At 44.2% G+C, this 27,993-nt stretch overlaps 2 protein-coding genes across 2 annotated transcripts in view; both read left to right on the forward strand.

Moving 5' to 3' along the window:
• Window positions 1–7,383: 7,383 nt before the first annotated feature.
• LOC134166422 (olfactory receptor 10AC1-like) lies at window positions 7,384–9,007 on the forward strand. The gene has a single exon (XM_062624063.1). The coding sequence runs from the start codon at window positions 7,878–7,880 to the stop codon at window positions 8,883–8,885; it is 1,008 nt and encodes a 335-aa protein (XP_062480047.1). The 5' UTR covers window positions 7,384–7,877; the 3' UTR covers window positions 8,886–9,007.
• A 9,172-nt stretch (window positions 9,008–18,179) lies between these two features.
• EPHA1 (EPH receptor A1) overlaps window positions 18,180–27,993 on the forward strand; it is a 33,091-nt gene continuing 23,277 nt past the window's right edge. Inside the window, exons 1-2 of the mRNA XM_062624026.1 lie at window positions 18,180–18,991; window positions 22,124–22,191. Of these exons, the coding sequence (XP_062480010.1) occupies window positions 18,898–18,991; window positions 22,124–22,191 (162 nt within the window). The 5' untranslated portion in view covers window positions 18,180–18,897. The remainder of the gene's footprint in view (window positions 18,992–22,123; window positions 22,192–27,993) is intronic.

The raw sequence follows: 27,993 nt of genomic DNA on the forward strand, positions 1-27,993 counted from the left end.
TGTTAACCTAGATGGTCAAACGTGAGATGGGTAGATGAGGAAATGAGCTGTAGACTTGGTACATTGGGGATGGAGTGTGTACAGCATCAACTTGGGATGGTGTCTCTGTGGAAAACTGTTAGAGAATGAGCTTTTCTGGCATTCCTCTCAGGAGCTGCAGTTGTAACAGGTCAAATTAAGAAAGAAATAAAGATGTCCCCAGATGGGATGTCTGAGTCACTGCCTCTCTAAGGAAGAACTGAGGTGAGACCATTGCACAGGGAACAAAAGGAGGCAATAAGTACATGATTTTCATGTCAACACCAGTGGTTCTTAGCAAGGCCCCAGGGTGCTGTGATCCCAATCCCAAGTGGGGCTGAGCCCTGCTGAGCTCCTTCAAGGACTATGAGAGATGCAGCTATTCTCTTCCTTTCCACGTGAGCCCCTCTGACTGCAGTTTATAAGCCTGCAGTGGAAAATACCAAACTTTTAATTAGATCCACAGAGACATCCACAAAGTTGCCCAAATGAATCTGAAACTAACTTCCAGTAACATCTAGAGCCGTACTCTCCAGGTGTCTGATCCAGTCTGCAGCTCATTTTAAACAACTCTGGAAGGCTTTTAGGGTAGACGTAAAGAGAACCATCAACATCATCTAGTGTCATGTATATACTCCTTTCATATGACCAGGGTGAACTTTCTCATTGCTTAGTCTCACGGTGGTCCAGCTCCACCTTCCTCTTCCCCATCCCAATATTTATAAGTCCTTGCTCTTCCACTGGCATTTTTTCACTCTTTTATGGTTTTAGGTACTTATATGCAACTGTGATGCTTCTATGATGCTATGATTCTTCTCTTGCCTTACAGCAATATGAGGTCATGTCCTTTTGTGTTGAGTCCTGCCATTTTAGGTTCATGGGATTATCTTGTTGAGAGCTTGACTGATGATGTGGATAAGGAAGGGTGGTCACAGAGTGAGACCTAATGTGATGGGCTATCACATGGCAAGAGGAAGAGTTGAAAAGGGCAGCTAACAGGAACCTCAGATTTTCAGAACGAGTGAAGGGTAATGCCCCTAAGGGCTGTGAAGAGGCTGAGGACATCTGTACTGATCACTTCACAGAAGCCATTGGATGCCCAGGAAAGCTGAAATCCCAGAACAACCATGAAGCAAGTTCTCAGTCAGGTAATACCCCTTTAGATCTGTTTTCACAATGTCACTCTTCCTTCCTACCTTCATCTTTTCTTAACTACAGGAGTTCAAGTTAGTCTTTTCCAGGGCCTGTAGCTTCATTATCAGTTTGTCTTTTTTATTTTCACTTCCTGTTTTCAGTTCAAAACAGTTTAATCCTCTCTTTCATTACTTCCTGTTTAAAATCTGGCCTTTCTCTCTCTAGTTCTAAACCAGTTTTCTTCCAATAACTTCATTTTTTTCCCATACAGGTAAAGCTTGTATGTTTATGACAGCATTCACTGATACACGCCACCATTTTTTCAGCAGAGATGCAAGACAATGCCTTTGGCTGGGTTAGAGTATGAGTAAGTACGATGAGGTGAAAGAAACGCCCCACCTTTAGCAAACCATGAGGAGTCAAGTGCCAGGCTGCCTACCTTTTATTTTCTTTTTTGGCAAAACTCTGTTTTGGCTGTCTTCTGGTTCAGCATCTTTCCTGGAGTGAGTTCCCAGCCGGTGCTTATCAAGCCAAACAACAGAAACTCAGCGAGAGTGGAGTGATGCTTGTTCTCACCAAGGCAAATGGAAGCCAGTCATCCTGTTGGTACCACCTCACCCAGTTTCAGTTCCTGGTTCCCAGAAAGCTCTGAACATTATAGCAATATGGAAACCCTGCTTTTCCTAAAGGCTATGCACAATTGTTCCAGTGTCTTGTCTCTGTGGGAGGCAGCGTTTCTTGACTGCTGTTAACAACAAAATAGGGACCCAGTACCTGTTAAAAAAAGTCTTTTTCAAGATGAAGCAATTTCCAGCCCCTGGCCCAGATACATCCTGAGCATAATCAGCCTCACTGGAGTCACAAATACACTTCCTCAAGTGATAGTAACATTGATTTTCACATTGCCACTATTACGTTTTCAGGAGGGTGAACCTTACATTTTGCCAGTCACCAAAACCAATTCAAGCAATTTACCTTAAACCTGCCTTGATTTCGCTAGTCAAATAAGTCACCAGAATGTTTCTGAATAACGAAGTAGTTTCTGCAGCTGCTTTTAAAGCCAAACTCTTTGCTTTCTACAACAGAATGATACCCCCAGAGGATCAACATTGCCGTGCTTTTGCATTCAAAGATCTGTGATCTTTCTTATCCTCTTTATTCCCTTTTAGCACTGGCTAGTTACTTCATGTTGCTCGAACATTACTTTTGGCCTGCTGAGCAGCTTTGTGTCTCTGGGTTAAGTCAGAGCCTAAGGGCTGTCTGGGCTGAAAGCGCTGCTTCCTGGGCTGTCACTGGAACTGGCCATCCCTCTGCTCCAGGCTTCCTGGTACGTGTTTCAGCTCTATCCATTTTTGCCCAGATTGCTCCCGATTACACTAAGCTTCCTAGAAATGCTTTCCAGCAACTTCATCGTCTCTCTTGCCTTCTTTGGAGCAGACTGGCAGTTCATGGGTGTGGATAGGCGAGTGCAGCATTGGTCCTTTTTTCTGAAGACCAAGGGGAACATCCTCCGAAGCATGTTGCAATTGCTGATAGAAACTGATATGATGTGATTCATTAACTGTAGATGGATTCCAAGAAGCTCCTTATACAAATTCGGGCCAAGGCAGGCGAGTCCCAAAGCCTTGCAGGTGTGTACTGGGAAAACAACCACACAGGTAGAGTGCGGGGGAGAAGAGCAGGGCTGAACTCTGCAGCAAGGAGGAACATACATCTCTGACACTCTACAGACATGCAAACGCTAATGCTAACGCGCAGCTTTTTTTAATCTCTTATGAATTTGGCTGTGAGCTGATGCAATGAAAATGCTGGGAACCTGAAAGGTGTGGTCTAAAGGAGGAAGTATGGAGTCGCTTTGACATGCATATTCTCATCCTCTCCTGCTCATTGTTTGTCTGGTTGCTGGCACTGGGATGCATACCTCACTCCAGCTAACGCTCCCCTGTTTGGTGAGCCATGTTTTGGAGGTAATGTGTAGGCGTGTGTTGAAATGCTGCTGGGAGGGGTAAGCTGCATGTTACTAAATGGCAGCTTATCTAAACACACACAAACTGAAACAGTAATTTGCCTTACTTATCCAGTGTAAGGCTGGGCACTACTGTAGAAGAAAAATCGGTGCATCTTACTGCTGACTCTGTAGTATTGGTTACTGGGTACATGCTTATTCACCTAGGTTCACCTCCAGTCCAACAGCAGAAAATGGCCATCTGAAGATGAGAAAGTTGGAACAGACTTGTCAAAATAGTTCCTTGCAATTCTTTATGTATTGTCAGCAATGTAGCAGATTTCTCCTGCGGTTCAGGTTAAAGATGAGGGGACATATAAATTAAAGTAAGAAATAGCACCTAGGTCCCTGAATTTTATTTTATAACACAGACAGAAACTATACGTAAGTTAATCAGCTGCTGTTCTGAAATTCTCAAAATTTGCTAGAGGGAGAAATCTTACTCTGCAAAGCATTTGACTAAAATAGATTCATCACTGTAAAGATTTACTTCCACTTATAATCTTGCCAATTTGCTAGGTGGAATTGTAAAATAACCAGCTCCTCAGTTTTACTCCTGGTACAGCTGCAGAGACAACATGCCACAGAGAGAGGCTTTAGGGCTGTTGTGTTATTCATTACTATACAACGCCACCTACAAATTCCAGCCAGATTCAGAATTCAGCTTTGTAAATGCTTTTAAGGACATTCTGTGCCCTGAATTGTTTGCAGCATCTTAAACAATAAAAAAAGTGTAGGGAAAAAAAGTTGGAAGTTAAGGAAGTGAAGTGGGAGACTAAAGAGGATAGACTCCACCTCTGCCAATCTTCAATTCCAAGAAGTGACATGACAGGTTTAAGAAAAGAGTAAGAACATTTAAATACAACTTTGGACTCTGAGTTCAGCATAATTTCATGGTTGTGGCACTACAGAATCTCTGTTAGTGGCCTTGGAGGAGCTAAATCTCTCCAAGTAGTCCAGCCTGTGACAGCAAAGCTCCTCAGCTACACAGATCTGCTCCTGTCCATACTGGATGTCTGACCGAGGCTGAACAGTACTGTAGACTCAAAGGAGTATTTAAATGGGGGGGGGGACCATGGAGATCTTTACACCTGCTCTGAGCACAGCTAGCACCAGAGCTAGATCAGGATGCTCATGCCCTTGTCAGGTTAACCTTTTGCAGGGCCTGTAGCTTAATTCTCAACGTGTGAACATCCCCAAGGAAGAAGACCTCCCGACCTCTCAGGACGCTGTGCCAGTGCTGGACCACCCTCTTGAGTAGGAGGGTTTTATTTCTTTATAGTCAATCAGAATGTTGTGAATGTTTCACTGAGAGTACTCTGGCTCGCTTGTCTGCGTAGCTCCCCCCAATAGCTAGCTAAAGTCATCAGTTAGATCGCTCTTTGGCCTCCTCTTTGCCAGGCTGAACAAACCTAACTTCCTCAGCCTCTCCATGCTCCTCTTGAGCTCATTATCATTTCTCCTATGAGGAACTGCAACAGCGGACACAGTATTCCAGATGTGGTTTCATGTGTGACAGACAAAGGTGAATGATCACTTCCCTTTACCAGCTGGCTACATACTTGCTATTGCAGCTCAGTATGTGGTTGGTCTTCCTTGCCTCTTCCTAGCTCATGTTCATCTTGCTGTCCACTGGAAGCCCAGGGTCTTTTCTGGAGAGCTGCTCCCAACACAATTAGTCCCCAGAGTGGTCTGATGCATGGGGTAGTTTTGTCCCTAGGTGACTATGCCATATAGATAAAATATTACAGAAGACTATTGTGAAAGGTAGACTTCCTCTAAACAGTGTTCTGCGAAAAATCCTAAGGTACCATATTTATGTATCTCTGCCAAGCTCAGTTAAAGGAAAGCAGTTACATTTTATGGTCCAAAACTTTAACTTTGCTTCTCTCTTCTATCTATATAAGCTAACAGATCTCTCTAATGATTCCAGTGTAAGTGGGCAGGAATGAACCTAACAATGGGAATAAAAAGAAATCTGGCCTGAGTAATTTCAGTCCTATCCACCACTGAACAATGATTTCATCTGAGTCAATAAGAAATAATGGATCATCTGAACTGCTGAAACCTCCACACACAGTTCTACAGGTGGCTTTGAAGATTTTATATCTGCTTTGGTTTGCCTTTAAGTGTGAGCTTGGTTTAAGCTTACTTAAAGACCTCCTGATTTATTTCTATTTAAGAAGAGCAGCGATGCATCCTGATAATTAAATCATTGCCTTTTCAGGTACAAGCCAGACCAGTGAACAATCGGCTCCTATCAACTGCTTCAGTGGAAGGAGCAAGAGCCCTCTAGGAGGGTGCCACAACACTGCCTTATGCTGAAGGTGCAATTGCATCCTGGTGCTTGATTTAGAGAAAAACTGCAGACTTCCTTTTCTTGGGAGGAATGGGACTGCCTGTCATTCATGCAAGGAGGGAAGAGGCATCAGGGAAGAGGAGAGACCTCTGGGTCACATTATATATAAGGAACTGGATCCTGCAGAAAAGAAGAGAGGATGATTATGAAATGCTGAAAGAAAACATTGCCTCTAAGGACACTCACAGCCAGAGGGACCCCAGTCTGGGCAAGAGGCAGAATCTCAGCCCAGTCTGAACTGCACACATCATCAGGAGGAAGAAGTCTCTCTCTCCTTATCTTCTAACGCAGAGACGGTATGTTCTCACTGAAGAGATCAGTTTCAAATGAAAAGAAGGGAACCTCTTTTTTCTTACCCACTCTTTAGCTTTGTTGTGTTTAGTAGAATCCTCCTGAAGTCTTGGTACTTGAAGTGAGGGGAGGCACAGCTGATTCCAGTCAGCAGTCATCATGTACCAACCCATCATCCCTGTTTTCTGTGAAGACTGACTACTTGCATGCAGTGTCAAGAAAGCTTTATAGACAGACTGTTTAGAAGAGCTATCTGGGAGGTTCTGCAGCAGCAAAAGGTGGATGTAGGAGTTAGCCATGGCTTTATAAACCCTGAAAACTGGGTCTAGAAGTAGTCCTTGTTGCTGTTGCAGGACCACTGCTCCCTCTGCCCTCTCTAAAGAGCTCCTTCTCCATCACTGACTGTCCGGTTTCTTTTTGTCTTGAGCCTTATAGTAAAGTTTCTTCCTGAGTTTGTAATTTTGCTGATTTATGCTCTGAAGCACAGAGATTTAATTCCTAGTTTTGCACCTGAGGTAATATAATTGTGAATGTTTGCATTATTCACCTGAGTCCCCAGATGTTTTGAATCCTGCTGAGATGCTGGATCACAAGGAAACCAGCACATTCTAGTGATTGGAGTAGCAAAAATAAAGGCAAAGATGTATAGGCTTATCAGATTCACTTCCTCAACTTTATTGATTAATTCTTTCTGTACCTTTTTAAAGATGTCTTCTTTCCAGGAAAATCCATGTCTTCACTAACAATTTTTTCCATCAGCTTCCCATTTCCTCTATTTTTTTTTCTTGATGGCATTGGAATATTTAATGTGATTTTCAGCTTCTTTCATACTTAAATATTGCTGGATTTTTTTCATATGAGCAGAAGTCTTCAAGGTATTTCTGCTTTTATTCCTGTTTTACAGAAAGTGTAGAAAGAATTGGAATTATTCCTTATAGTGAATATTACATTACATGATGAACACATGAGCAATAAGCACTGTTCACCTGTGACCAGTATATGTAATTTATTATTATAAGGCTCATGTAATTTATTATTATAAGGCTCTCTACATCCTTGTCTTTTCTAGATTTTTACAACTTAAACAGCTTTGCATCACTTCACGTTCCTAGGAACTTTTCATTCTTCCTGTGATGAGCAAGACCTCATTCTATCTAAGTCCAAGCTATTAGCTTTGTATTTCCTTTATTACAGAGCACATTGCCATGGACATCTTTGTTTTGACTTTGGAAGTTCATTTACTTTAACTCTGATGCCATAGGGCTCAGACAGGCATAAAGACATAAGCAGCCAAAATGCCAGCTCTAATTTTAGAATCCTCATGTCTAACCACTGACCCCTTCCATTTGAAACCCTGTTTCCAAATGAACCTTGAGGCAGATCTGTTGGAGGGGAGGGAGAAGGCAGGCAGTGAACACCTTGAATTCCCATTAACTGGTGTCAGACTGTAGAGCACAAACTCCAGCTCACTGTCTGGTTGTCCCTGTACATCTCTGGCACAGATGTACAGAACTGCAGTATTGGTGTGAATAGAGAACAAACAGGTCTGCCGAGGAGTGGAAGCACCAGAAAGAGCAGTAGCAGAATGTCTGCAAGACCTAAGTGTTGATGGTCATCAAGATCCTAACACATCCACACATCCATCTACAGCTTCTTTCGACACTCAGATTAGGAAGGAGCATCCAATTACGACTCTCAAAAGCAGGACAGGATGGAGTGCCTAATCAGTGTCAACTCCTAACGGGTACATAATGCATGTTCACAGCCTGCACGTGATCACCAACCTAAGAACAACTCAGAAGACGTGATGAAGACACAACAGATGACATTCCTTGTCATCAACGTCATGGTGAAGAATCCTAGGCAGATCATTTGGGCACAAGAACCTTGGTGGCTGTGAGAATATGGGTCTGAGAGTGTATTAAATGAAGCTGAGTGAAATCAGTTTTGGTTTTAAATGAAATCACCTTCCTCCCCACACAGTGAGCTTTAACATTATTTCCTATGTGGAACTGATTGTCAGGCACTGGGTCAAATTCAACTGTCTCCCTTCTGTTTCTCTCCCTTTAGATGCCATGTGAAGGCTGCATGGAGAGGGACAATAAGAGCACTGATGCAACCATAGAGTTCCTCCTGCTCGGCTTCTCTGAGCTGCTCTGTCTGCGAGTCCTCCTCTTCCTTATCTTTCTCGTTGTCCATTTGGTCACACTGGCAGGGAATCTGATGATCTTCATGGCAGTGGTTATGCAAACTTGCCGTCCTCCCATGCTTTCCTTCCTCTGCCTGCTCTCTGCCATCGAGCTCTGCTATACCTTAGTCATTGTCCCAAAGACACTCCTCGGCCTGATGGTGGACGGCAGCACCATTTCTTTCATAGGCTGTGCTGCACAAATGCACTTTTTTGTGGCCCTCGGCGGGGCTGAATGCTTCCTCCTCGTAGCCATGTCTTACGACCGGTACGTTGCCATCTGCCAGCCACTTCACTACATGGCTTTGATGAGTGAGGGGTTCTGCCTCAGGCTGGCTGTGGCATGCTGTCTGGGAAGCTTTGCTATAGCCCTGGGGTTGACCGTGGCTGTTTTCCGCTTGCCTTTCTGTCGGTCTCATCGTATCAACCACTTCTTCTGCGATGTCCCTGCTGTGCTGCACCTCACCTGTACGCAGGGTTATTCCCCTGAGCTGCCCTTGCTGGCTGCCTGTGTGCTCCTTCTGCTGTTCCCCTTCCTCCTTATCCTGACCTCGTATGTTTGCATTGCTTCTGCTTTGTTACGCATCACCTCCTCCATGGGAAGGGGCAAGGCCTTTTCCACTTGCATTACGCACTTGGCCATCACCTTGCTGCACTATGGATGTGCCACCTTCATGTACATTCGTCCTAAGTCCAGTTACTCACCAGCTCGAGACAAGATGGTGTCTCTGGTCTACACCAACATTACTCCATTACTGTATCCCCTCATTTATAGCCTGAGGAACAAGGAAATCAAGAGGGTCCTCAGGAAAATGTTCAGGAGGAAGAAAATAGCTCAGCTGAACTCTGATTCTATCAGAGCTGTTATATGCGTGTGTGGTAAATTTTAGTACAGCAAACATGCTTGTTGGAAAATGGCCCCATAACCATGTTAGGACCAGATCCTACAGCAAATATCCAGGCAGAATTCAACATCCATCAACACATGAATGACAAAAAGACACCTCTGCGAAATAAAACCACCCAGACCTAACAAACAAATAAAGGTCTCTAACACAGCACTTTACCTAAAAGGAAATGCTGCAATGACTTTTGAGGATGAAGAGCTTTGATCCATTTGTGGTCTCACTTCTGTGATCACAGACATGCTTACAGTCACGATCATCTCAGCAGAAAAGATCAACACAGAATTATTTAAAGCTGCTGCATTGGTTTCATTATATTTCCGTCAAGATGAAAGTAGAAACTGGAAACTGGGAAGTAAATAAAAGAGTTTAGACTGGTAAATTCGTCAGAATAAAAAATCTCAAGGTGGCTATGGGAAGGTTGGAAGAAGAAAGCCCATACCTAGAAAGAAAAGGAAATTAAGCAGTGGTCTTCTCCAAATGTAGGAGAAGACTGCACTCCAGTGTCCCATCACTGGATCATTCATGTAAAATCATCTTACTCTGAGTTATTCTAGATAATGAAAATGAAAGTGTCATTGATTTGACAAGAATATGACTTTCCTATGCCGGTTTTGCAGGAAGCAATCTTTCGTTTTACAAGGAAATGCTTTACGTTTGAATTGTTCCTATGGCAACAGAAAGGCAAAGAAACTGGTCTTATCGGGTGACTTTTACCAGGAATGACTGTATCATATAAACAAGGATGCCTGAGAGGTGCTGAAATCCATTGTTGTAAGATTACTAATACCACTGTCACTGTTATTGTCATTTCTTTAACCAGTGAGAGTTACAGCACATGCTGGATGCAGCAGACACAAGAGTCTGAAAGGTACAATATAGTGTTATTTTGTGTGTTTCCTACATGTAGGCAGAACAGGATGACTCAGATAAATTATGGAAGATCAGTTTCGGACAGGAACAGGGGGGGAAGAAGAAACTTCATTATTTTATTCAATACTTCCCTCCTCCGTGTCTCTTTAAAACCCCAAACAGACTCTATGATCCAGAACCCACTCTTACACATCAAATTGCCAGGGAAAAGTAAAATAAATTAAAAGGCTTGCTTCTGTTTCTCTCTCTAATCCAAAGGAATTTCATCACCTCAGGTGCCCTCAGCTTTTTCCCTTGGCAGGCTGAGAGAGCAGAGTGATATTTGCTTTCTCTGGGATACAATCATTAAAAATTATGGTAAGTGGATTTGAATAATGTAAAAAATTGGCACTGTAGCTAAAGAAGTTAACTTGGAGCCATCAGACAAGAGAGAAAAGTGGAACTGAAAACTCACATTAAAACCTGTCTTCAAGTTGACAGTCTAGTCAGCCTAAAACACTAACACAGACTACTGGCTCTCATGTCAATGAATACCTAAGTACTGCTGTAAGCAAAGGTTTAGCTTCATTATTTAAAAGTATCAAAGTTGTAGTGAACATTTTAATCACCTGCCAGTTCTTCCAAAAATGAGAAGGGGAAAAGCACATTACTTACAAACAGAGAAGCAGTTCAGAAGCACATTAGAGAAGTACTTTGAATCAAATTCTATTAAGTAACTGTAATGACCATAGGACAAAACGGAAGCATCAATTCCAAATCCTGTCAAGTCCACCAAGCCTTGAAGTTAATCCTGCTGAAAGCATTGGGCTCAAGTACAGACCTTTCTGAGATTAGTAGGATTCTGCATCAGAGGTTTCTAACCTGCCACTAGGAGGTATTGATATGCTGAAATCATAAATGGCAATAAAGGACAGAAAACACTGAGGTTTGTAATAGTGTCAAAACCTTGATAGAGGCCCTCGTGTTTCTGTAGCTGCTGTAGGCATGGGGTACCAAAGATATAACTGTCTGCTGCTAGCTGTGAGAAGATAGCAGGGCTGTGTCCTTAAATAGAGATGTTCCTTCTGAACAACTGCACCTCAGCAGGTCTCTCCTCACTGTAAGAATATGGATGATGCCTTTGGGAAGGACGACATGACTGAAGCTGCAGCCAGGCTAGACTCCCAGCTCTTTAGCTCTGAGACACATGTGGGAAGCACAACAAGCAGTGAAGGCGTTCTGCAAAGACACTGTCTCCACCCAATGTCCTCACAGATGAATAGAGTGAGGAGATATCCCAGAGCATCTCACTACCCTCACCAGTATTCCCACACCCATTCACAGCCCTTCTCTTGGCCCCTCTCTTGTGCCCAGCTGTGTTGAGTGCAGGGCTTTGCTGTATAGATCTGTAGAGAGAACTCAGGGATGAGAGTGGGAAGAGGGAAGCTTATGAGGCAAGAGCAGCAACAATGTGTAGGAGACATCAGAACCGCTTTCTTTTTGAATGTTACCTTTCAATTGCCTGGAGCTGCCTGAGGTCCCTCTTCCACACACCCACCATCCACCTTTACAAGTGGCTGTTTCACTGCTATTGACCCAGAACTGGGTTAGGGCTCAAGTGAAGTAAGACAGAAACATCCCTGCTGCATGAGCACAGGAAAAAAAATAAAGATAATCATAGAATCATACAATATTTAGGGTTTGAAAGGACCTTAAGATCATCCAGTTCCAACCCCCCTGCCATGGGCAGGGACACCTCACACTAAACCATCTCACCCAAGGCTCTGTCCAACCTGGCCTTGAACACCGCCAGGGATGGAGCATTCACAACTTCCCTGGGCAACCCATTCCAGTGCCTCACCACCCTCACAGCAAAGAACTTATTCCTTATATCTAACCTAAACTTCCCCTGTTTAAGTTTTAACCCGTTACCCCTTGTCCTATCACTACAGTCCCTAATGAAGAGTCCCTCCTCAGCATCCTTTTCAAAACTTCACAGGGAACAGCAGGATCCAGTCAGGCAGTGCAGAATTAGGCAAGCATGTGTTCCATCTCCAGCCAAAGATGGATAGGGCATCACAATTGTTTGGGTTGGGTAGGGTTTCAAGACCACCCAGTATATGAGTACAGCTGGGCACCTGCATTCCATAAAATGGTCCTGTCCTTTCTCACAAGAATGCATACACCTCCAAATCTGCAGAGGCCTGACACTGGCAAACACAGGTTTTATGAAGTTTTCCAATGAAACTAGCTAAAACATCTCTAAGAATCCCTTCATGGTTTATACAGCTATAAAAAACAAGTATTCATCCTTCCAATTAATTTTGTCAAGGCTGCCCTGAACAAGGCACTGGATGAGAACACAGATCAGTGCTTTTCTCAGTGGTTTAGCACCAGTAAGGCTGTAAGATCACATAAAAACTAAGGAGAATTAGGAGGATGATGGCAGAGACATTGCATAACATTCAGGGTACTCAAGATCCACTATCTTGTATGGCACCATTCAAAGAGGTACCTTCACTCAAGGAGATACTTCAAGGTGGTATCTTGAGTGCTACCTACCAGTACCACTGGTACTGGTAGGGCACCAGTGAAATCTCCCTTTTAGTATAGAGAAACCAGCGAAAGCTCCTTTTTTTGCACAGTCATGTTTTGCTGGCAATCCAGGTAAGAGATTCCCTAAAAATTGTTCCTATAAATAATCAGCCTCCTAAAGGACTTAAATGCACTTGTATTGTTTCTTTACTTTTCTAGGAGTCTAAATACAAAAAGTTTACTAAGGGAATGTGTTTCTGTTATGGATTAGGAAAGTGGAAATTCTCCCAGAAGTCCAATTTTAAGAGCATGAAAGACGTTTCAGTGTACTGACTTCCCTGTCGTATTATCACAGCCTATCCACCAGCCTCCCTTCTTCTTGATTCTTCAAAATCTCAGAAAACCTGCAGATAATCCTATATTTACACAAGTAGCTTATTTTGTCCTTTGATCTGAAGCAGAAGGAAAGCATCAGGGTGAAATTAATACAGCAATTTACAGCAATGGAATTGTAGCCAGTGAAAACAGATGTGGGGAAAGGATCAAACCTTTATTATCATGCAGGTGAAAAGCTGTCAAAGATGGGGATTTGCTTTAGTGAGAAAAGGTCTATTTTTTCCTCATGTTTATAATTCAACATGCCAAGGGCTTCAGCCATATTGACTTTAAAATGACAAAAACTAGAATGCTATAGGATATTTATAGAGAGAAGATTTACAGAAGAGATGAGTCCTTCCTGAGATTGCTTTGTGCCATTATCTGAAATTACCTACCCAGCATATACAATCTGATAGGATCTATATGCTATAAAAGAAGTCTGCACCCCTATAAACAGGCTAATGGGGAACAAATATATTCAATATTCTGCCCTTCCCCTCCACAATAAAAAAAAAATCCTAAACTCTAAAAGCTTTTTATTTTCCAACTGGGTTGCTGTGCAGGCCTTAAAGTCCCTTTTAATGGAAGCAACCAGGAACATAGGACAAGAAATAACCTGGAGCCCAAAGCGGAGTTGAGGCATGAGGTGAAGCTCCATGCCAGCTGGTTGGTTTCAGAGTCAGTTTTACTCTGTCCTGCAATCAGCTTCACATCAAAAAGCTGACTGAAGGTGCTATAATTCCAGCATTGTACTGAACCCAAAGCTCCTAGCTCTGAAGATCCTCTGTGTTGAGTTGTCTTCCAAAGTCCATGAAAAAGGGAGGATGGAATGTCAATACCCATCCAGTGTGTACCTTTAGCTTGACCTGCATAAATGCAAAGATATGAGACGGTCTGGTTTTACAAATTGGCATGTAAAGCTGAGGGAAGACCAGATGGCTCAGCTGCATATGGCCTCTAGCCTAGTCACTGCTGAAAATCAGGTCTCTTAGAATCTGTGCCATGTTTTATGGTGGTTGCTGTCAGCATTCGTTTTAGTTTTCATGTTTGATTTAATGAAGAGTTCAAGTTTCAACAATCAAATGGGTAGCTGAGCTGGAAATAGACTTGATGGGGAGTTGGGAAAATGCTACCACAATCAATGCCCTCTTTCCACCTGCAAGACAGCACGGTGTCTCTTTCAAATATCTTCTCTTGATGTCAACATTGAAACCACTCCAGATGAATGCAGGTTGTTACTACAGCAACCAGTGGCGACTGTTCCCTTTCTGCACAGGACAGCAATGCTACAACACCAAAATTCAGCTACAGCAGCAAAAAACATGGGCAATTTTCTTGTGTTTAGATTGTGGAGACAATTGTCAAGAAGAGGACCATAAAAATATCTGTAAACTTGAAACAGACATAAAAGCTTTAAAATTCCTATTAAACTCCCCCGAAATGAAAAGCTTGGTTAATTCACACATCCCGCTCAGTGTAGAGAAAAGAAATTTAAACTCACACTGTCAAAGCAACTAGTGATATGGCTGCTGGCTGCGTGGTGGTAATGCTGATTGTCTTCAGTGTTGGTGAGGCATTTTCATGCTTAAGCATCATTAATCCAAGCATGGGAAAGAACAGCTAGAAAATATGAACTAATTACAAATGACGGAGGGGTATGTATGTCGTGCAGAGACTACTGCTGCTCTATTTTGAGCTGGATTCAATTACTAAAATAATATCATTTTTTTCCACAATGTACTTGAAGAAGTCATAACATCTCTACTAGAAATCAGATTTCTCTGGGTCAAATTTGATGTTTATGGAACATATGCTTTTGTGTTGGTAATGCTCAAGGAGAAGTTGAATACTGGTATTTTTTTCCCCTATTTTTCTTCCTGAGGTCAAGTAATAAAAGAAATAAAACAGCGAAAACTTAATGCCACCAAGATAAATAAATACATGCCCAGGAAGAATGTGCTCTCAGAGAGGAGTGGTAAGTAAGTGGTAAAATTGCACTTTTTGGATTTATAAGTATATAATGTGCTATAATAGCTGTTAGAAAGTAACTAACTCTTGTCACCAGACTCGTACCACTTAGGGCAGTTTTATGAATATGGCTGGGTTTACAGTGCTTTGAACTTCTCAGAATCAGAGAATCCCAGACTGGTTTGGGTTGGAAAGGACCTTTACAGCTCATCCAGTTCCAACCCCTGCCACGGGAAGGGACACCTTCCACTAGAGCAGCTTGCTCCAAGCTCCTGTGTCCAACCTGGCCTTGAACACTGCCAGGGATGGGGCAGCCACAGCTTCTCTGGGCACCCTCTGCCAGCGCCTCAGCACCCTCACTGGGAAGATTTCCTTCCTAATATATATGTAATCTGTCCTCTTTCAGTTTAAAGCCATTCCCCTTGTCCTGTTCCTACAAGCCCATGTCCAAAGCCCTCTCCAGCTTTCTTGTAGGCCCCTTAGGGCACTGGAAGCTGCTCTAAGGTCTCCCTGGAGCCTTCTCTTCTCCAGGCTGAACAACCTCAACTTTCTCAGCCTGTCTTCGTAGACCCTGTACATCTCCAAGGGTGTTCCTCTCCGGATATGTGAGGAAGAGTGAGGGAGTGTACCCTGCTTCTGCTGGGAATGAAACCCCACATCTACTCCCTGTCTCCATCAGCTTAATCATTCCCTTGCCCTTGTTATTCTTCTCAGGGGGGAAAGATAACCAGCTTGACTACTTGTGCAGTCAAGTCCTAAAGTCCCTAAGCTAGGGGTGACCATTTCATGATCAAGAGGAGTCACTTGTGCTCCTTTGAGCTGTTTAAAATAACCTGAGTTTCTGAATGTTAAAAGTCAATGCATGAAACTAATTTAACAGCTTAAACCACTAGATGGTAGGAGTCTATTTTCTGCAGGTAGACTGTCTGAAGTCAGTTGTTTGAAATATTTCAAGATAATTGCTGATGGAGTAAAGCCAGAAAACTTTCCAAGATAAAAAAAAGAAAACACTACAATATTAAACTGTGGTTATGGAGGAAAGAATAAGAGGGAGAGGGAGAGCACATATTCTCTACAGGGAATTAGACACTGAAACAGAGCATCCCCTGTGTTCTACAGAACTGTCAGGGATTTTTCTTAGAGCTGCAGAGAGAGTGGATAAAAGGAGTGAATCAGATGCCACAGAACAAGGGCAAGTTCCTCCTTTAGGCTGAAGTGGGGCTTGTTGCAACACGCGACTGGGGCCCCTGGGAGCCCTATACATCTGTGTTGCTAGTAACACCTTACTGAAAGCCAGTTCGGGATGCAGAGGTTCAAGTTATCAACACCAAAGGGATGCTTTGATAGTTTCGGATGTAACATCAAGCAAGGAACTCCAGAGACTTGTTTCCAGGTTCAGTTTCATACATAATCTAGAAGGATATTTAACAGCACAAGAGTGAAACTTGCAGCTCTTTCTAAAATGTGAGCAGCAACATTCACAATAAACAATTTATAAGAAACATATGAAAGAGATCTGTCTGAACTGCAGTTCAAAAGAAGCACATCCCAACTCAGCCTTGGGAGTGCCCTTTGACTGTCCCAACAGTACCTCAAAGCAAGACCTGGTGCATATCCTTCCCCCTCACTTCCCTCACCACAGGCCTGTAGGAGGAAAGCCCAGGTGTGTTGTGTAGTGATGTTTTCCAGCTAGATACCTAATCTTAGTGATGCATGAAACAGGATACTGAGAAAGTGAATAAAAAAAAGATATGCCCTGTGATTCAGAAATACTCAGAGGGACTATAAACACAGGATGAGAGTCAACCTACAGACATACTCAGACTGCAGTTATTTTCTTAGCATCAAAAAGCACGCAAGAGATGGGAAGCCCACTGAGAAGCCACAACAGTGGCATGGAGGTGGTAATCACAGAATCATAAAATCTGATCATAGTGATAAAGATTCCCCCCCCCCCCTCTACTAGGTACTGGTGAGGCTGCACCTGGAATCCTGTGTTCAGTTCTGGGCCCCTCACTACAAGAGAGACATTGAGGTGCTGGAGCGGGGCCAGAGAAGGGCAATGGAGCTGGTGCAGGGCCTGGAGCACAGGTGTGATGGGGAACGGCTGAGGGACCTGGGGGGGGCAGTCTGGAGAAGAGAAGGCTCAGGGGGGACCTTATTGCTCCCTACAAGTGCCTGACAGGAGGATGTGGTAAGGTGGGATTGGTCTCTCCTCCCAGGTAACAAGGGATGGGACAAGAGGAAACGGCCTCAAGCTGCACCAGGGCAGGTTTAGATGGAGCTGAGGAACAATTCCTTCCCCAAAGGCTGCTCAGGCATTGGAACAAGCTGCCCACGGCAGTGCTGGTGTCATCATCCCTGGAAGCATTCACACACTGCGCAGATGAGACCCTCAGTGACATGGGTTAGTGGTGGTCTTGGCAGTGCTGGACTTGATGAGCTTAAAGGGCTTTTCCAACCTGGTCGGTTCTATGAGTCTATGATTTTATTTATTTATGTATTTATTTACAAAGACAAAATCCAAAATTATGATGCACAAGCAAAATGATGCTGTCAGTGAAATACTCAGTGAGTTGTATGAATAATTCGTATGTAGTACTCCACTGTATTGGGTACACTGTCTGTGTAGATTCCCTCTTTTTCCCTTTGGATCAGTATTTCAGTGCAGAGGAGGACATAATAAAATTCCAGGCATTTGGGGTTTCTACATCTTTATGCTTACTTGTTTATAAATCTGCTGCAGATCTTGATCTTGCTGTTTGGCTATCATTGTACACGTCCTGACTGGGAGCTACAGCAGGTGAACTCCAAGCAAACAAAGTACATGTGACATCTGACCACCGTCATCTGGAATACCTCAATTTCTGATACTCATCAGCCAACACTAACAAGGGGGGAGAAAAAGAAAGTAAGTCTTTTCTAGGCCATCTTCTCCAATAAGCCCTAGTAAATCTGTTCCTGCCTAGAACACTTTGGACAGGATGAAACTGGAATAAATTTAAGATATAACTACTTTAAATGACATTAACATTTGAATTATTTGTACTGGTGTTTTACTTCACGTGCCATATAAAATGTAAAACTTTAGTATTTTAACCATTTGTTCTCAAATTTCTCTTGCCTGTGTACAAACTTCTTGGGTTTGCCAAAGATGTATGGTTAGAGAATCACAGAACTCACCACAAAAATGTAGATGTAAAGGACCTCAGGAGGTGTGTAGTCACAACCCCTGCTCACATCAGGGCTGACTCCAGAGGTAGACAAGTTGCTCATGGCTGTGTCCTGGTGAGTCTGGAACATCTCCAAGGGTGGAGATCCCCTAGCTTCAATAGCCATCCTGACAAAGTCCTTTCTTTAGGCTTCCTTGGGGAGGAGGAGGAAGAGAGCGAGAGGAATGCAGCCTTACAGCAAGTGGAGGAAAAATGTCATCTGTATTTTACGGGGAAGGGTGGAAAAGCTGTGTATGGGCGGGAGTAACATCCTTTACGAATGGCAGAAGAGATACAACATAAAGCAAGTTATTTCACGTTTATGTGCTTCGGGAAGGAAACTAAAATCTTTCCTACATAGGAAGAGAATCCTGGCTCAGTTCCTCTCCCATGATTTTTTTCTTATTGAAAAGCAGGCACTGTTCACTGATGCAGAGGCACTTGGGGAAAGAAAAACAGTACTTCTGCCAGATAAAACGGCATGGCTATTGCTCTGTGGCATAGCCATGGCCGCTTCCACTGCTTACAGACTTAGGAAAAGCCTCCTAAATACCTGCCGCAAGGACGGCATCAGCCACATTACCGCAGGGAAACGGACCGAGCAGTCCCCATCGCAGTGTCCGGGCTGCTTTCGGCTCCGCAGAGCGGCCCGGAGCCGGCGGCAGAACGGGTGCGGAAGCAGGAGCATGAGCGGGGACGGTGGCGAGGGCTGCCCAGGAGGTGGCAATCGGGAGCCTCTTACGGGACTGGAGCAAAGGTGGAGGGAGGCTCCCAGGAAAAGGTGGCTGCCTTTAAGGTGGGTTTATTTGCCTGCCAGATGGGAAGTCTGTGACCAGCCCCTTTAAAACAGGTAAAGGCAGTACGGCTTCTCCACCCACTTGCCTTGATCTTTCATCATAACTGTGGGCCAGGCAAGGGAGGTTGTGCAATGTGTGCGCTCCAGTCGCGAGGCTGCAGGAGAGGTTCATGCGCTGCGAGCAGGAGCCAAGGCTCGGAGGCCTGAGCCAGCAGAGCAGGCAGGGGCTGGCAGCCAGGCCCCCTCTCCAGCCCGCATGGAGCTGAGGACGTGGAGCAGTGGGATCGACCTCTCCCTTGGGCTCCTTCTCCTTTGGGCTCTCCTTCCTCCCGAGGTGCCAGGGAAAGAAGGTAAGCATGGGACCCACCAGTTGCTCTGCCTGGAGGCTTGGGCTTGGGCGGAGCGGTAGAAGGGGACCTCTCGGAGCTGTAGGGAACAGGGTCTGGTCAACACGTGTGGGGCCTCGGGGACACCAGAGGGACAGGGGTCTCTAGGGAGGGCAGGTAGGCGCAGAGGAAGCAAACCCCAACGGAATCACGGTGCCGCAGTGAACTGAGTCCAGGTGTGTCTCCCCCTTCCCAGTCGAAGCACAAATGCCTCTGCGCATCCAGTGATCCAAGAGAATTCTGTCTCTGTTTGCCTTAAACACAAGTGTTGCAGATAACAAGTTTAAACACAAACTCAGAAAGTTCCCCCCGCCTCCTGCCGCCAACACCCCACAGTTTCCTTGGGAAGCCTTTTTGGGAGTTAACCCTTGTGAGCAAGAGGACAGTCATTTTTGCAGAGGCTTGGAAGGTGAGACAGCCTCCTTCACCTACCCCACTGCTGTAAGTAGCCCAGAGCTGGGCTTTACAGTTTGCTCTTCCACCTCTTTTCTTAACACTCCCTTGCTTCCTTTCCCTGTTCCATACAGTCCCTTCTATTGGACGTAGTGATCTTTTTTCTTCCATCTTGGCACAGTGGTTATGAAACATCCGGGGAATGGAAATTTTTAATAGAGAAGAGAGAAGGAGTAAATCTCTGCTCTGTTCCTTACCTCCTCCTGCAGGTAGTTCCTGCCGGACACTTCTACTCTGTTTTGCACAGTGAGGGGCGTTGGGACTTTTCAATCCCAACGACAGCCCTCTCATTTGCTGCTCCAGGCTCTCGGTCGAGAGGACTTAGTCATAACTAGCAGTTCAGCCATGGGCTCTTCTCAGACTCTGTGAGTGCTAAGTGCTCTTTTAAAGCATTCTTGACAAGCACATTTATATCGAGGATCCGGCTACATGGACAGAGCTAGCAGACATTGTGGAGAAGGCCGGACTAGGTGAGAAGTAACACAAGGTATCACCAAGCAGGTTCTGATTTCCGTAAGTGTGTGACCAGTAGTTGGCAGTAACAGACAGGGACTTCACCTGCCAGCTTCTCCCCTATCTCAGCCATCTCATTTGGGCTGTGTCTGTGATGCACTCTTCCTTAACGTGTCTATCTGGGAACAGCTCATTTCCCCGGCATCCTCTTTTATCTGAAGTCTTTCTTCTTCCTGGGCAGACCTCCTCCCATGTGGCCAGCCAGCCATGTGAATTCCTAGCAGTGAGTTTGTGGACCCAAGAGCTAGCAGCTGCTGACTACCTGAGTTCTCGTACTCCCTGTTTTCTTGTAGTCTTGCTGACACATTCCTACTTTCCTTGGAGGATCTCTGTTGTGGGTTTCGCTCCAAGAGGTACTTGCTGAGAATGGACTTTGCCTGCTCCACTGGGCACTGAGCAGCTGAAGCCCAGCAGCGTGGCAGATGGGCTCTGCAAGGTTCCTATCCCAACCGCTTCAGAGTTCCTTTTTCCTTGCTCTGCTAGAACTTGCCATGCAGCCCCTCTCACCTCCACATCACTGCTTCAGGCCTGAAGTGCGTGGGATAGATATTATCTGGGTGATGGTTCTGGAAGGACAGGCTACCTCACCCTGGGAGCCAACAACACAAGTATAGTATCTCAAACTGAGAGCAGAAGGGAAGGGAGTGAGGAGCCCTGTCTGGACAGGGAGTCTGTGGCTAGCAAGGTTTTGCCATATGACCATGCTGTGAATGCTGTGAACTTGCAAAACCTGGATTCCTGCTTTTCCCTTCTCCCCATCATGAAAGAGTGTTTCAGAGGTGAGAACAGCAGCTCAATCCCTCTTATCTCTGATTCTGGGCCCACAGCCTGCTTCCTCATTCCACAGGACTCTTGCTGGTCTGCACTTTACACTATTACTTATAGTTGGCAGGCAGTATTTGTAAAGCAGTCAGATGAGGGGGAGGAAATCTGGTTATTTAAATACCATTTAAATAATGCCCCCCTCCTACCTTTCAGCCCCAAATTCTTTTCTGAGATGGTTTAGTGTGAGGTGTCCCTGCCCATGGCAGGAGCGTTGGAACTGGATGATCTTAAGGTCCTTTCCAACCCAAACTATTCTATGATTCTGTGTTTAGAAATAACCCCTCTGAATACACCTGCAGGCATCTAAAAGGGAATCCAAGGAATTTTTCCTGTTGCCTTATGTTCCCATGCGATAGGTGCACCAAAACTAATAGTCTGTCCTGGCAACACTGGCAGACCCAAAGTCAGGCAGAAAGCTGCACATCCAGCAGCACAGCTTATTCTCTCTTCTCCCTGTTTGCTTACAAAAGGATAGATTTTTAACTTTTCTTCAGATCAGGACTTCAGGGCAATCTCTGATCACATTTTCTTATTTCTTTGAGGGATAAGAATGAACATACCACTGAATTTCTCCTTTGTCCCACGACTCCAGGAGCCAAGGCTTAACACAGCCATGCAGAGCAATTCTGCAAGAGGTGGCAGTGCTATGGCTGGGAGACATTATTCTCTGGCTATCATGGATAAAACAGTTGGAGGGGGGGAGAGTGAAACGATTTCTAGCCCATGGTAGGTAGCCTGGAGTAGATGTAGAGGGCTCAGCAGTTTGTGCAACTGATGCCTCTCCTGTCGCTTGGGTGCTGTGACAGTGGTAAGTCCCTTCACTGCCTCTGTATTACCCACTGAGTTTCAGGTACTGAATAGTACCTCTAGGCAACACTGATTGATCTTTTGTGTTGGTAATTTATTTGATTGCCTGCCTCTTCATCCATTTTATCTGCTGCCTTCCTATTTGGAGGAAAGATGTGTTCAGGTGCTAATGCTGGGTTCCCATTTCAGTAGGCTGCAGCCTCCTGTTCCCATTTTCAGGTAGCTTTAGGAAGCAGAAGAATTTGTCGGGGTTGCATTTTTTTATATGTGAGATGAGAGTGGAAGGGGAGGGGGACTCAAATATGAGGAAAACCTGACTCACTGCACTGTCATGTATCATTCCCATCTTCTTACTGTGCTTTTTGAAGGTTAAAGGTCACAAAAGATGTGGGGTTGAGAGAGGAAGTGCAGTCTTTGTGACAAAAAGAGGATGAAGTCATTCCATGGGCCATGTAAGCTGGGTCATTGACTTCCCCCCCCCCTTCTTTTGGTTTTCAGTGGATCTACTTGACACAAGCACTGCGCAGGGTGAACTGGGCTGGCTTCCAGACCCTCCAGAAGTCGGGGTGAGTACACATGTTCAAGGAAGGGGAGCCACTGGGAGTACTAAATGGTGGAAAAGCATAATCCAAGTTGAAATTTCACTCTGCCTCCCAAAACTGGGCTTCTGCAGCTCCAACCTCTCCTGTGCATTGTATGCTTTCTAAGCCTCTCTTCCTTGCAGCCCCTTCACCTCTGCAGCCTCACCCGCTAGCCAGTTGTTTAAGGACTGATACTTATTGACTTCCAGTAGCTCTCAATGATTAAATATGTCCTTGAAATATAGTTTCCATGAAGTAATAAAACTTAATGGAGAAAAGGGGAAAAAATCATCACCCAGTTTTTCATTCTAACATGTTGCAAATGCATCTTATGTCTCCTTTTCCAGGCAAATAGCCATGGCAGATTATTTCTGTCTCCAAGTCTCTCAAGAATTTAGCAGCTTTGTCTGTTTAAGGTCATGCTGTCTTTTCACCCCTTGGGTATTAAACTGAATGATTCAGTTAAACAGTTTTCAACTCAGCATCTGACTTAAGAAATGGCTGTTAACTCTTGGGGCAGGAATCTGGACTACTGGGTGGGCTGCAAGGTTCTAGGCCTTTACACACAGCTGGTAATGACAGAGGAACTTCCTTTTGCTTCATGACTTTAAAATTGAGTTGATGGAAGTGCTTCAAAATCTATTCCTGAAACCACTGCACAATTGGACCCCAGAAGACAGCTGAGCTCTCAGCTATTTTTGTACAAGCACAGCTATTTTGTATGAAGCTGAGCAGTCCCTCTAGCATCACAACCTATGGTATTGAAGATGGTTTCCTTTGTAACAGAAGGACCGTGGGAGTGGTGGAAGGAAAAGGGAATTCAGGGACTTCACTGCAGTAGTTTAGTTAGAAGGATGTATGTTAGTTAATGCGTAGTTCCATTCCCTCACCCATGCTCTTATCTTTCTAGCAAGTCCCAAGGTCTCCTGTGGAGAAAGAGTCTTTACCCTTGCCGCTTATGAAGTAGACCTGAGTTCAGCCTGTTCCTAACTCATTACCATAACTTTCCTCTGTAATGTGCTGTGGCTGGTTTAAATTCACCCCAGCCTCCTCCTGGTAGTCTTTCTGGGTGAACCAGAGCCAGACAGTGAGGTTATCCTGTACTGGCACAACTGCACTTGTTTCATTAGTGCAGCTCTTTTGGTTATTATTATACCCTACTCAGAACAGATGCCCTAGTGAGACATACATGGAGAAGATGTTTTGCCTATTGTTCTCTTTGTTGTCCCCATCAACTGTCTGTGTGGTAATTTCAACCCAATACTATGCTCTAGGCATGTTCAGGATGAAGTCTGCCTCTCGAAGAGATTGGAAAAAAAAACACTGAAAAGTGCATTCTAAAAATAATCTGATAGAAAGAAGACAAAACCTTTGTTCCAGAACATGTGATTTGTGCACAGGAGGTGCACAGTGCTAGGAGCTGGCATACCCTTGTGCTTGTGCTACACCTACTGCTTAATATATGTACATTTAAAGTACAGTCGTTGTAACTGGGAATTGTAGAGGATGCTGGAAAACGTGGCCTGAGAGCAAGCCAAAATAATAGATCAGAATACTGAGGCCTGATAAACTAACAGAGGGTGAAGAATGGATTCATTGACTTCTGATGAGCAATTCTTTTGCAGGGATTTGTCTAATGACGTCATTTCCCAACCACGATTAGGTGGAAAGCTGACAAACTGCCACAAGCAAAAAGGGTACAATGGGTGATTCTCTTGGAATCAGAACTTGGAACAACTGCTTCTGAAACCATTCTTCCAGAACTGAAGAAGTAAATATGTTCGAAAGAGAACTGAGGTTAATTCAGAACATTTTCTGACACAAAAGAGCTAAGATTCATACTGAGTACCTGCCTAGCTTGATTATTAACAGACTGGAAACCTCAGAACCGTGTTGCATACAGAGCTGAAAAGTATATTTCATGTAACACTGCTACTTGTGCCTAACCAGAGATCTCCCATACATTAGCTGGATTTGTGTCAATATGGCTATCACACAGAGGAGGAATTTGCTGTGAAGAATTTACATACTTTATATGGACAAGGTCTCTGAGCATAGCCCAGAAGAGGTTGGATAATGCTGTGGAAGCAGAATTATACCTTTTGTTTTCTCCTCTCTGCTTTCAGCCAATGACAATGGATTGTCATATGTGATTGTTTCATGGTTAGACTTGGTCTGTATCCAGTATAGACAATGCTTCTGCTAACACATGCTCAGCCTAAGAACACCACACTGTACACCAGTCAGTTTTGGGCAGCATGGATACTTTTTCTGGGCTTTTAGAGTATGTTAACTGGCATCTTGCCTAAGCTTAAAGGTAGTGTTTAAGTGAAAGTGTCTGTACCCTAAGTAATGTCTGCAGAATTTTGTTTGCTAAAAGGTCTGTGCTATCTTGCTTTGTAGTAACTCTTTAGAATTCACTTGAAGCTACTATTGAAAACTAAGCCCTTAAAAAGGCAGACTGTAGTTCCTACAGTCACTTTCTTACCTATCTTACCACCTTCACCCTCTCATCATCTCTTCAAATTTGCCTTTGAAGTTTTGAGACAGCAACACAGTTGGGCATGGGAAGGTGTATTACAATACTACTGGTGGATTCCCATCTTTTAACATACGTTCGAAAGCTAGTGACGATCACTTGGAAGGTGTCAGGAGTCCAGAATTTACTTACTCTGACATTTCTTCAAGGCTCCCCAGGCTGCACAAACAGCCTAACTGCTTGAACTGATGTAAAAACACTGAAACTGACCAAAAAGGACTTCTCAAATCTTACCATAAATAAATTCAGTTACCAGGCAGAGTAGCATTGCTTCTTAGCAGCTTCTAAATCATAGAATCACAGACTGGTTTGGGTTGGAAGGGACCTTTAAAGATCATCTAGATCCAATCCCCCTGCCACAGGCAGGGACAACTTCCACTAGAGCAGGTTCTCCAAGCCCCATCCAACCTGGCCTTGAACACTGCAAGTGATGGGGCAGCCACAGCTTCCCTGGGCATCCTGTGCCACCGCATCAGAACCCTCACAGGGAAGAACTTCTTCCTTCTATCTAATCTAAATCTACCTTCTTTCAGCTTAAAGCCCTTACCTCTTGTCCTGTCACTACCTGCCCCTGTAAAAAGTCTCTCTATAGATTTCCTTTAGGCCCAGTTTATGTACTGGAAGCTGCTCCAAGGCCTCCCTGGAGCCTTCTCTTCTCTAGGCTGAACAATCCCAGTTCTCTCAGCCTGTCTTCACAGGAGAGGTGCTCCACCCCTATGATCATTTTTGTGGCCCTCCTCTGGACTCACATGAGCAGGTCCATATCCTAAGATGGTGGGGCCCCAGAGCTGAATGCAGTACTGTAGGTACTCATGAGAGCAGAGTAGAGGAGAAGAATCACCCTCTTCACCTGCTGCTCACGCTCCTCTTGATGGAGCCCAGCACACGGTTGCCTTTCTGGGCTCAAGCACACACTGAAGCTGGCTCATGTTTTCCTTCTCGCCAACTACCATCCCCAAGTCCTTCTCTTCGGGCTGCTCTCAATCAATTCTCCCCCAGCCTGTATTTGTGCTTGGGATTGCCACAACCCAGGGGCAGGACCTTGCACTTGGCCTTGTGGAACTTCATGAGGTTGGCACTGGCCACCTCTCAAACGTGTCAAGCTCCCTCTGGATCCCATCCCTTCCCTCCAGTGTGTTGACCGCACCAAACAGCTTCGTCTTGTTGGCAAACTTGTTGGGAGTGCACTCAATCCCACTGTTCGTGTTATTTCTCTCTTATTTTGCTTCAAGTATAATCTGAACAGTTGGTGGTGAGGAGTCATGTTATCCCCTTGCATTCTGCTTTCAACAGACAAGATCCTGAGCAACCCAACTCAGCTTTGGAGTTAGCCGTGCTGTGAGTAGGGGACTGGAGGAGAGACCTAGAAGGTCTCTTCCCACCTAAATCTTTCTGTGTTTATGTGGTAGTTTTTCACTGTTTGTTCATTAGCATTCTGAGTTTGAATTTTCAGGCCAAGCACAAAAGATCCTTCCAGTTTTACCTGATTTAATGGTTTGAATTCTGTAATCTCTGTCCCGATGGATTTTCTGTATCTGTTTATGTAGGCCTATGATATAACATAACAGGCAATCCAATATTTTTCTTTAGTTGCTATGATTATTTCAGCCCCAGCTTATTGGCCTATCTTGAAGTTTTCCTTTTGTCCACTATTTCCAATTTCCTTTTTGTGGATGTGAATAGTATTTGCATAATCCAGTCATGCTTTCTTGAGTATAAGTGGCTACTTAAGATCCTAGCCATTTGTACTGTAGGATGCTGCATACTGGGCATCTCAATATGATTTTCTGCCTCTATGCTGTTGAATAGGTAGTAAATTAAACACACTTCATTTGTCTTTAGCTGGTATGTTTTCTTGGGAGGCATGCTTTCACCAGTTCTACAGCTGTCTTTCCTTGTAAGAGAGTCCTTTTTCATAGTAACTTTGTTTTTAAGTTGGATATCTGTTATTTCAGAAATTACATGAATTCTGCTGCTGCCACTAATTCCCAAACTGTGTTACTACACATTAAACATACAGCAATGCTCAATTCTCAGTTGGTAGCTGGTTTATGGAGCTTATTTTCCCCAAATTACATTCCTGCATGGATCATAGTATTATTAAAGCTTCTACATTATTCTGTTAGTCTCCTTTCAAGGCTGCCATTGTTCTCAATCTCCTATGAGAGGAGGACATAATCTTTTTTTCTGCTTATTCCATACTCTTGCTTGCTTCCACACGTACTTCAGAGTGTTGCTCTCAGTTTCTACCATGTCTCTCAGTCCCAAAGTTTACTTTCCTAGTAAATCCCAGGCATAGTACAAATTCTACGCTTCTTGGAGGACCATGCTCTAGGCAGACGTATCTCAAAGCTCCAGCTAACTTGTGGTGCTTTTGTGTTGACATGAGGAAGTTCAATGAATCTTGCCCACTCTCATTCAACATCTAGAAAAGGGTGAATCAGCTTCCTGAAGCTGCTAGGCGACAGTACTGTCACCACTGTAGTGCCTGAGCAGCCATGGTGATGAATGTCATGGTTGTGCAGCATCTTCACTTTGGCTCAGAACGCCGTCTTCTTTGCCCTTGGAGTCACAACACTTAGTGCACTAGCATTTGTCCCTTTTTCCTACTCAGATCCTGTTCACTTGGAAAAGCCAGTCCCTAATGTCTGATACTTAAGCTGAGAGCAGCCTGAGGTATATACTGCTACTCTACTCCAGGTTCCAGGTTCTATTCTATTCTATCATCTGGAGGTGATGACATCCCTTTGAGTTAGATCTAAAGGACATGCACTGTCAACAGTTGTGCAAAGAGATGCACATAATAGCATTTCTGATGGTTATTTTTCACACCAACTTTGGATGCTACAAAAATCTGTTTGAGACTTATTCCAGGTAAGACTATCTGAGTAAGACACCAAGATGTCTCATTAAGTAAACTGCCCAGGTTTAATAAAATAGGAGTGCTGTGTTGGAACCACTTGCAGGTTGAGGGCTGTGGCCCACAGTGCTATTTCCTCATGACCAGGCCTATGTGAGCAGAAGTGGTGGAAACAGAAATCAGCCATCATCAACTGTTATTAATATCTGGGACCTCTTATTCTGGTGGAACACAAGCCTTGCTAGAACCACCTATCATGTGGTCACTGATATAAAAGTTGCCGACAGGTCACAGGTATTTGATCTGGTCTATTACCCAAAGAGAAATAAAAATGAGCAGCGTAGAATTTGTACTATGCCTGGGTTTTACCAGGAAATCATCCTCTGAT

This window comes from Pezoporus occidentalis, unplaced genomic scaffold, assembly GCF_034315485.1.
Source record: "Pezoporus occidentalis ecotype Australia unplaced genomic scaffold, CSIRO_AGI_Poc_V1 ctg26, whole genome shotgun sequence".
Taxonomy (NCBI): domain Eukaryota; kingdom Metazoa; phylum Chordata; class Aves; order Psittaciformes; family Psittacidae; genus Pezoporus; species Pezoporus occidentalis.

Excerpts from the sequence above, each read along its gene's own strand:
- LOC134166422 (XM_062624063.1), top strand. The coding sequence starts at position 7,878 with ATGCCATGTGAAGGCTGCATGGAGAGGGACAATAAGAGCACTGATGCA.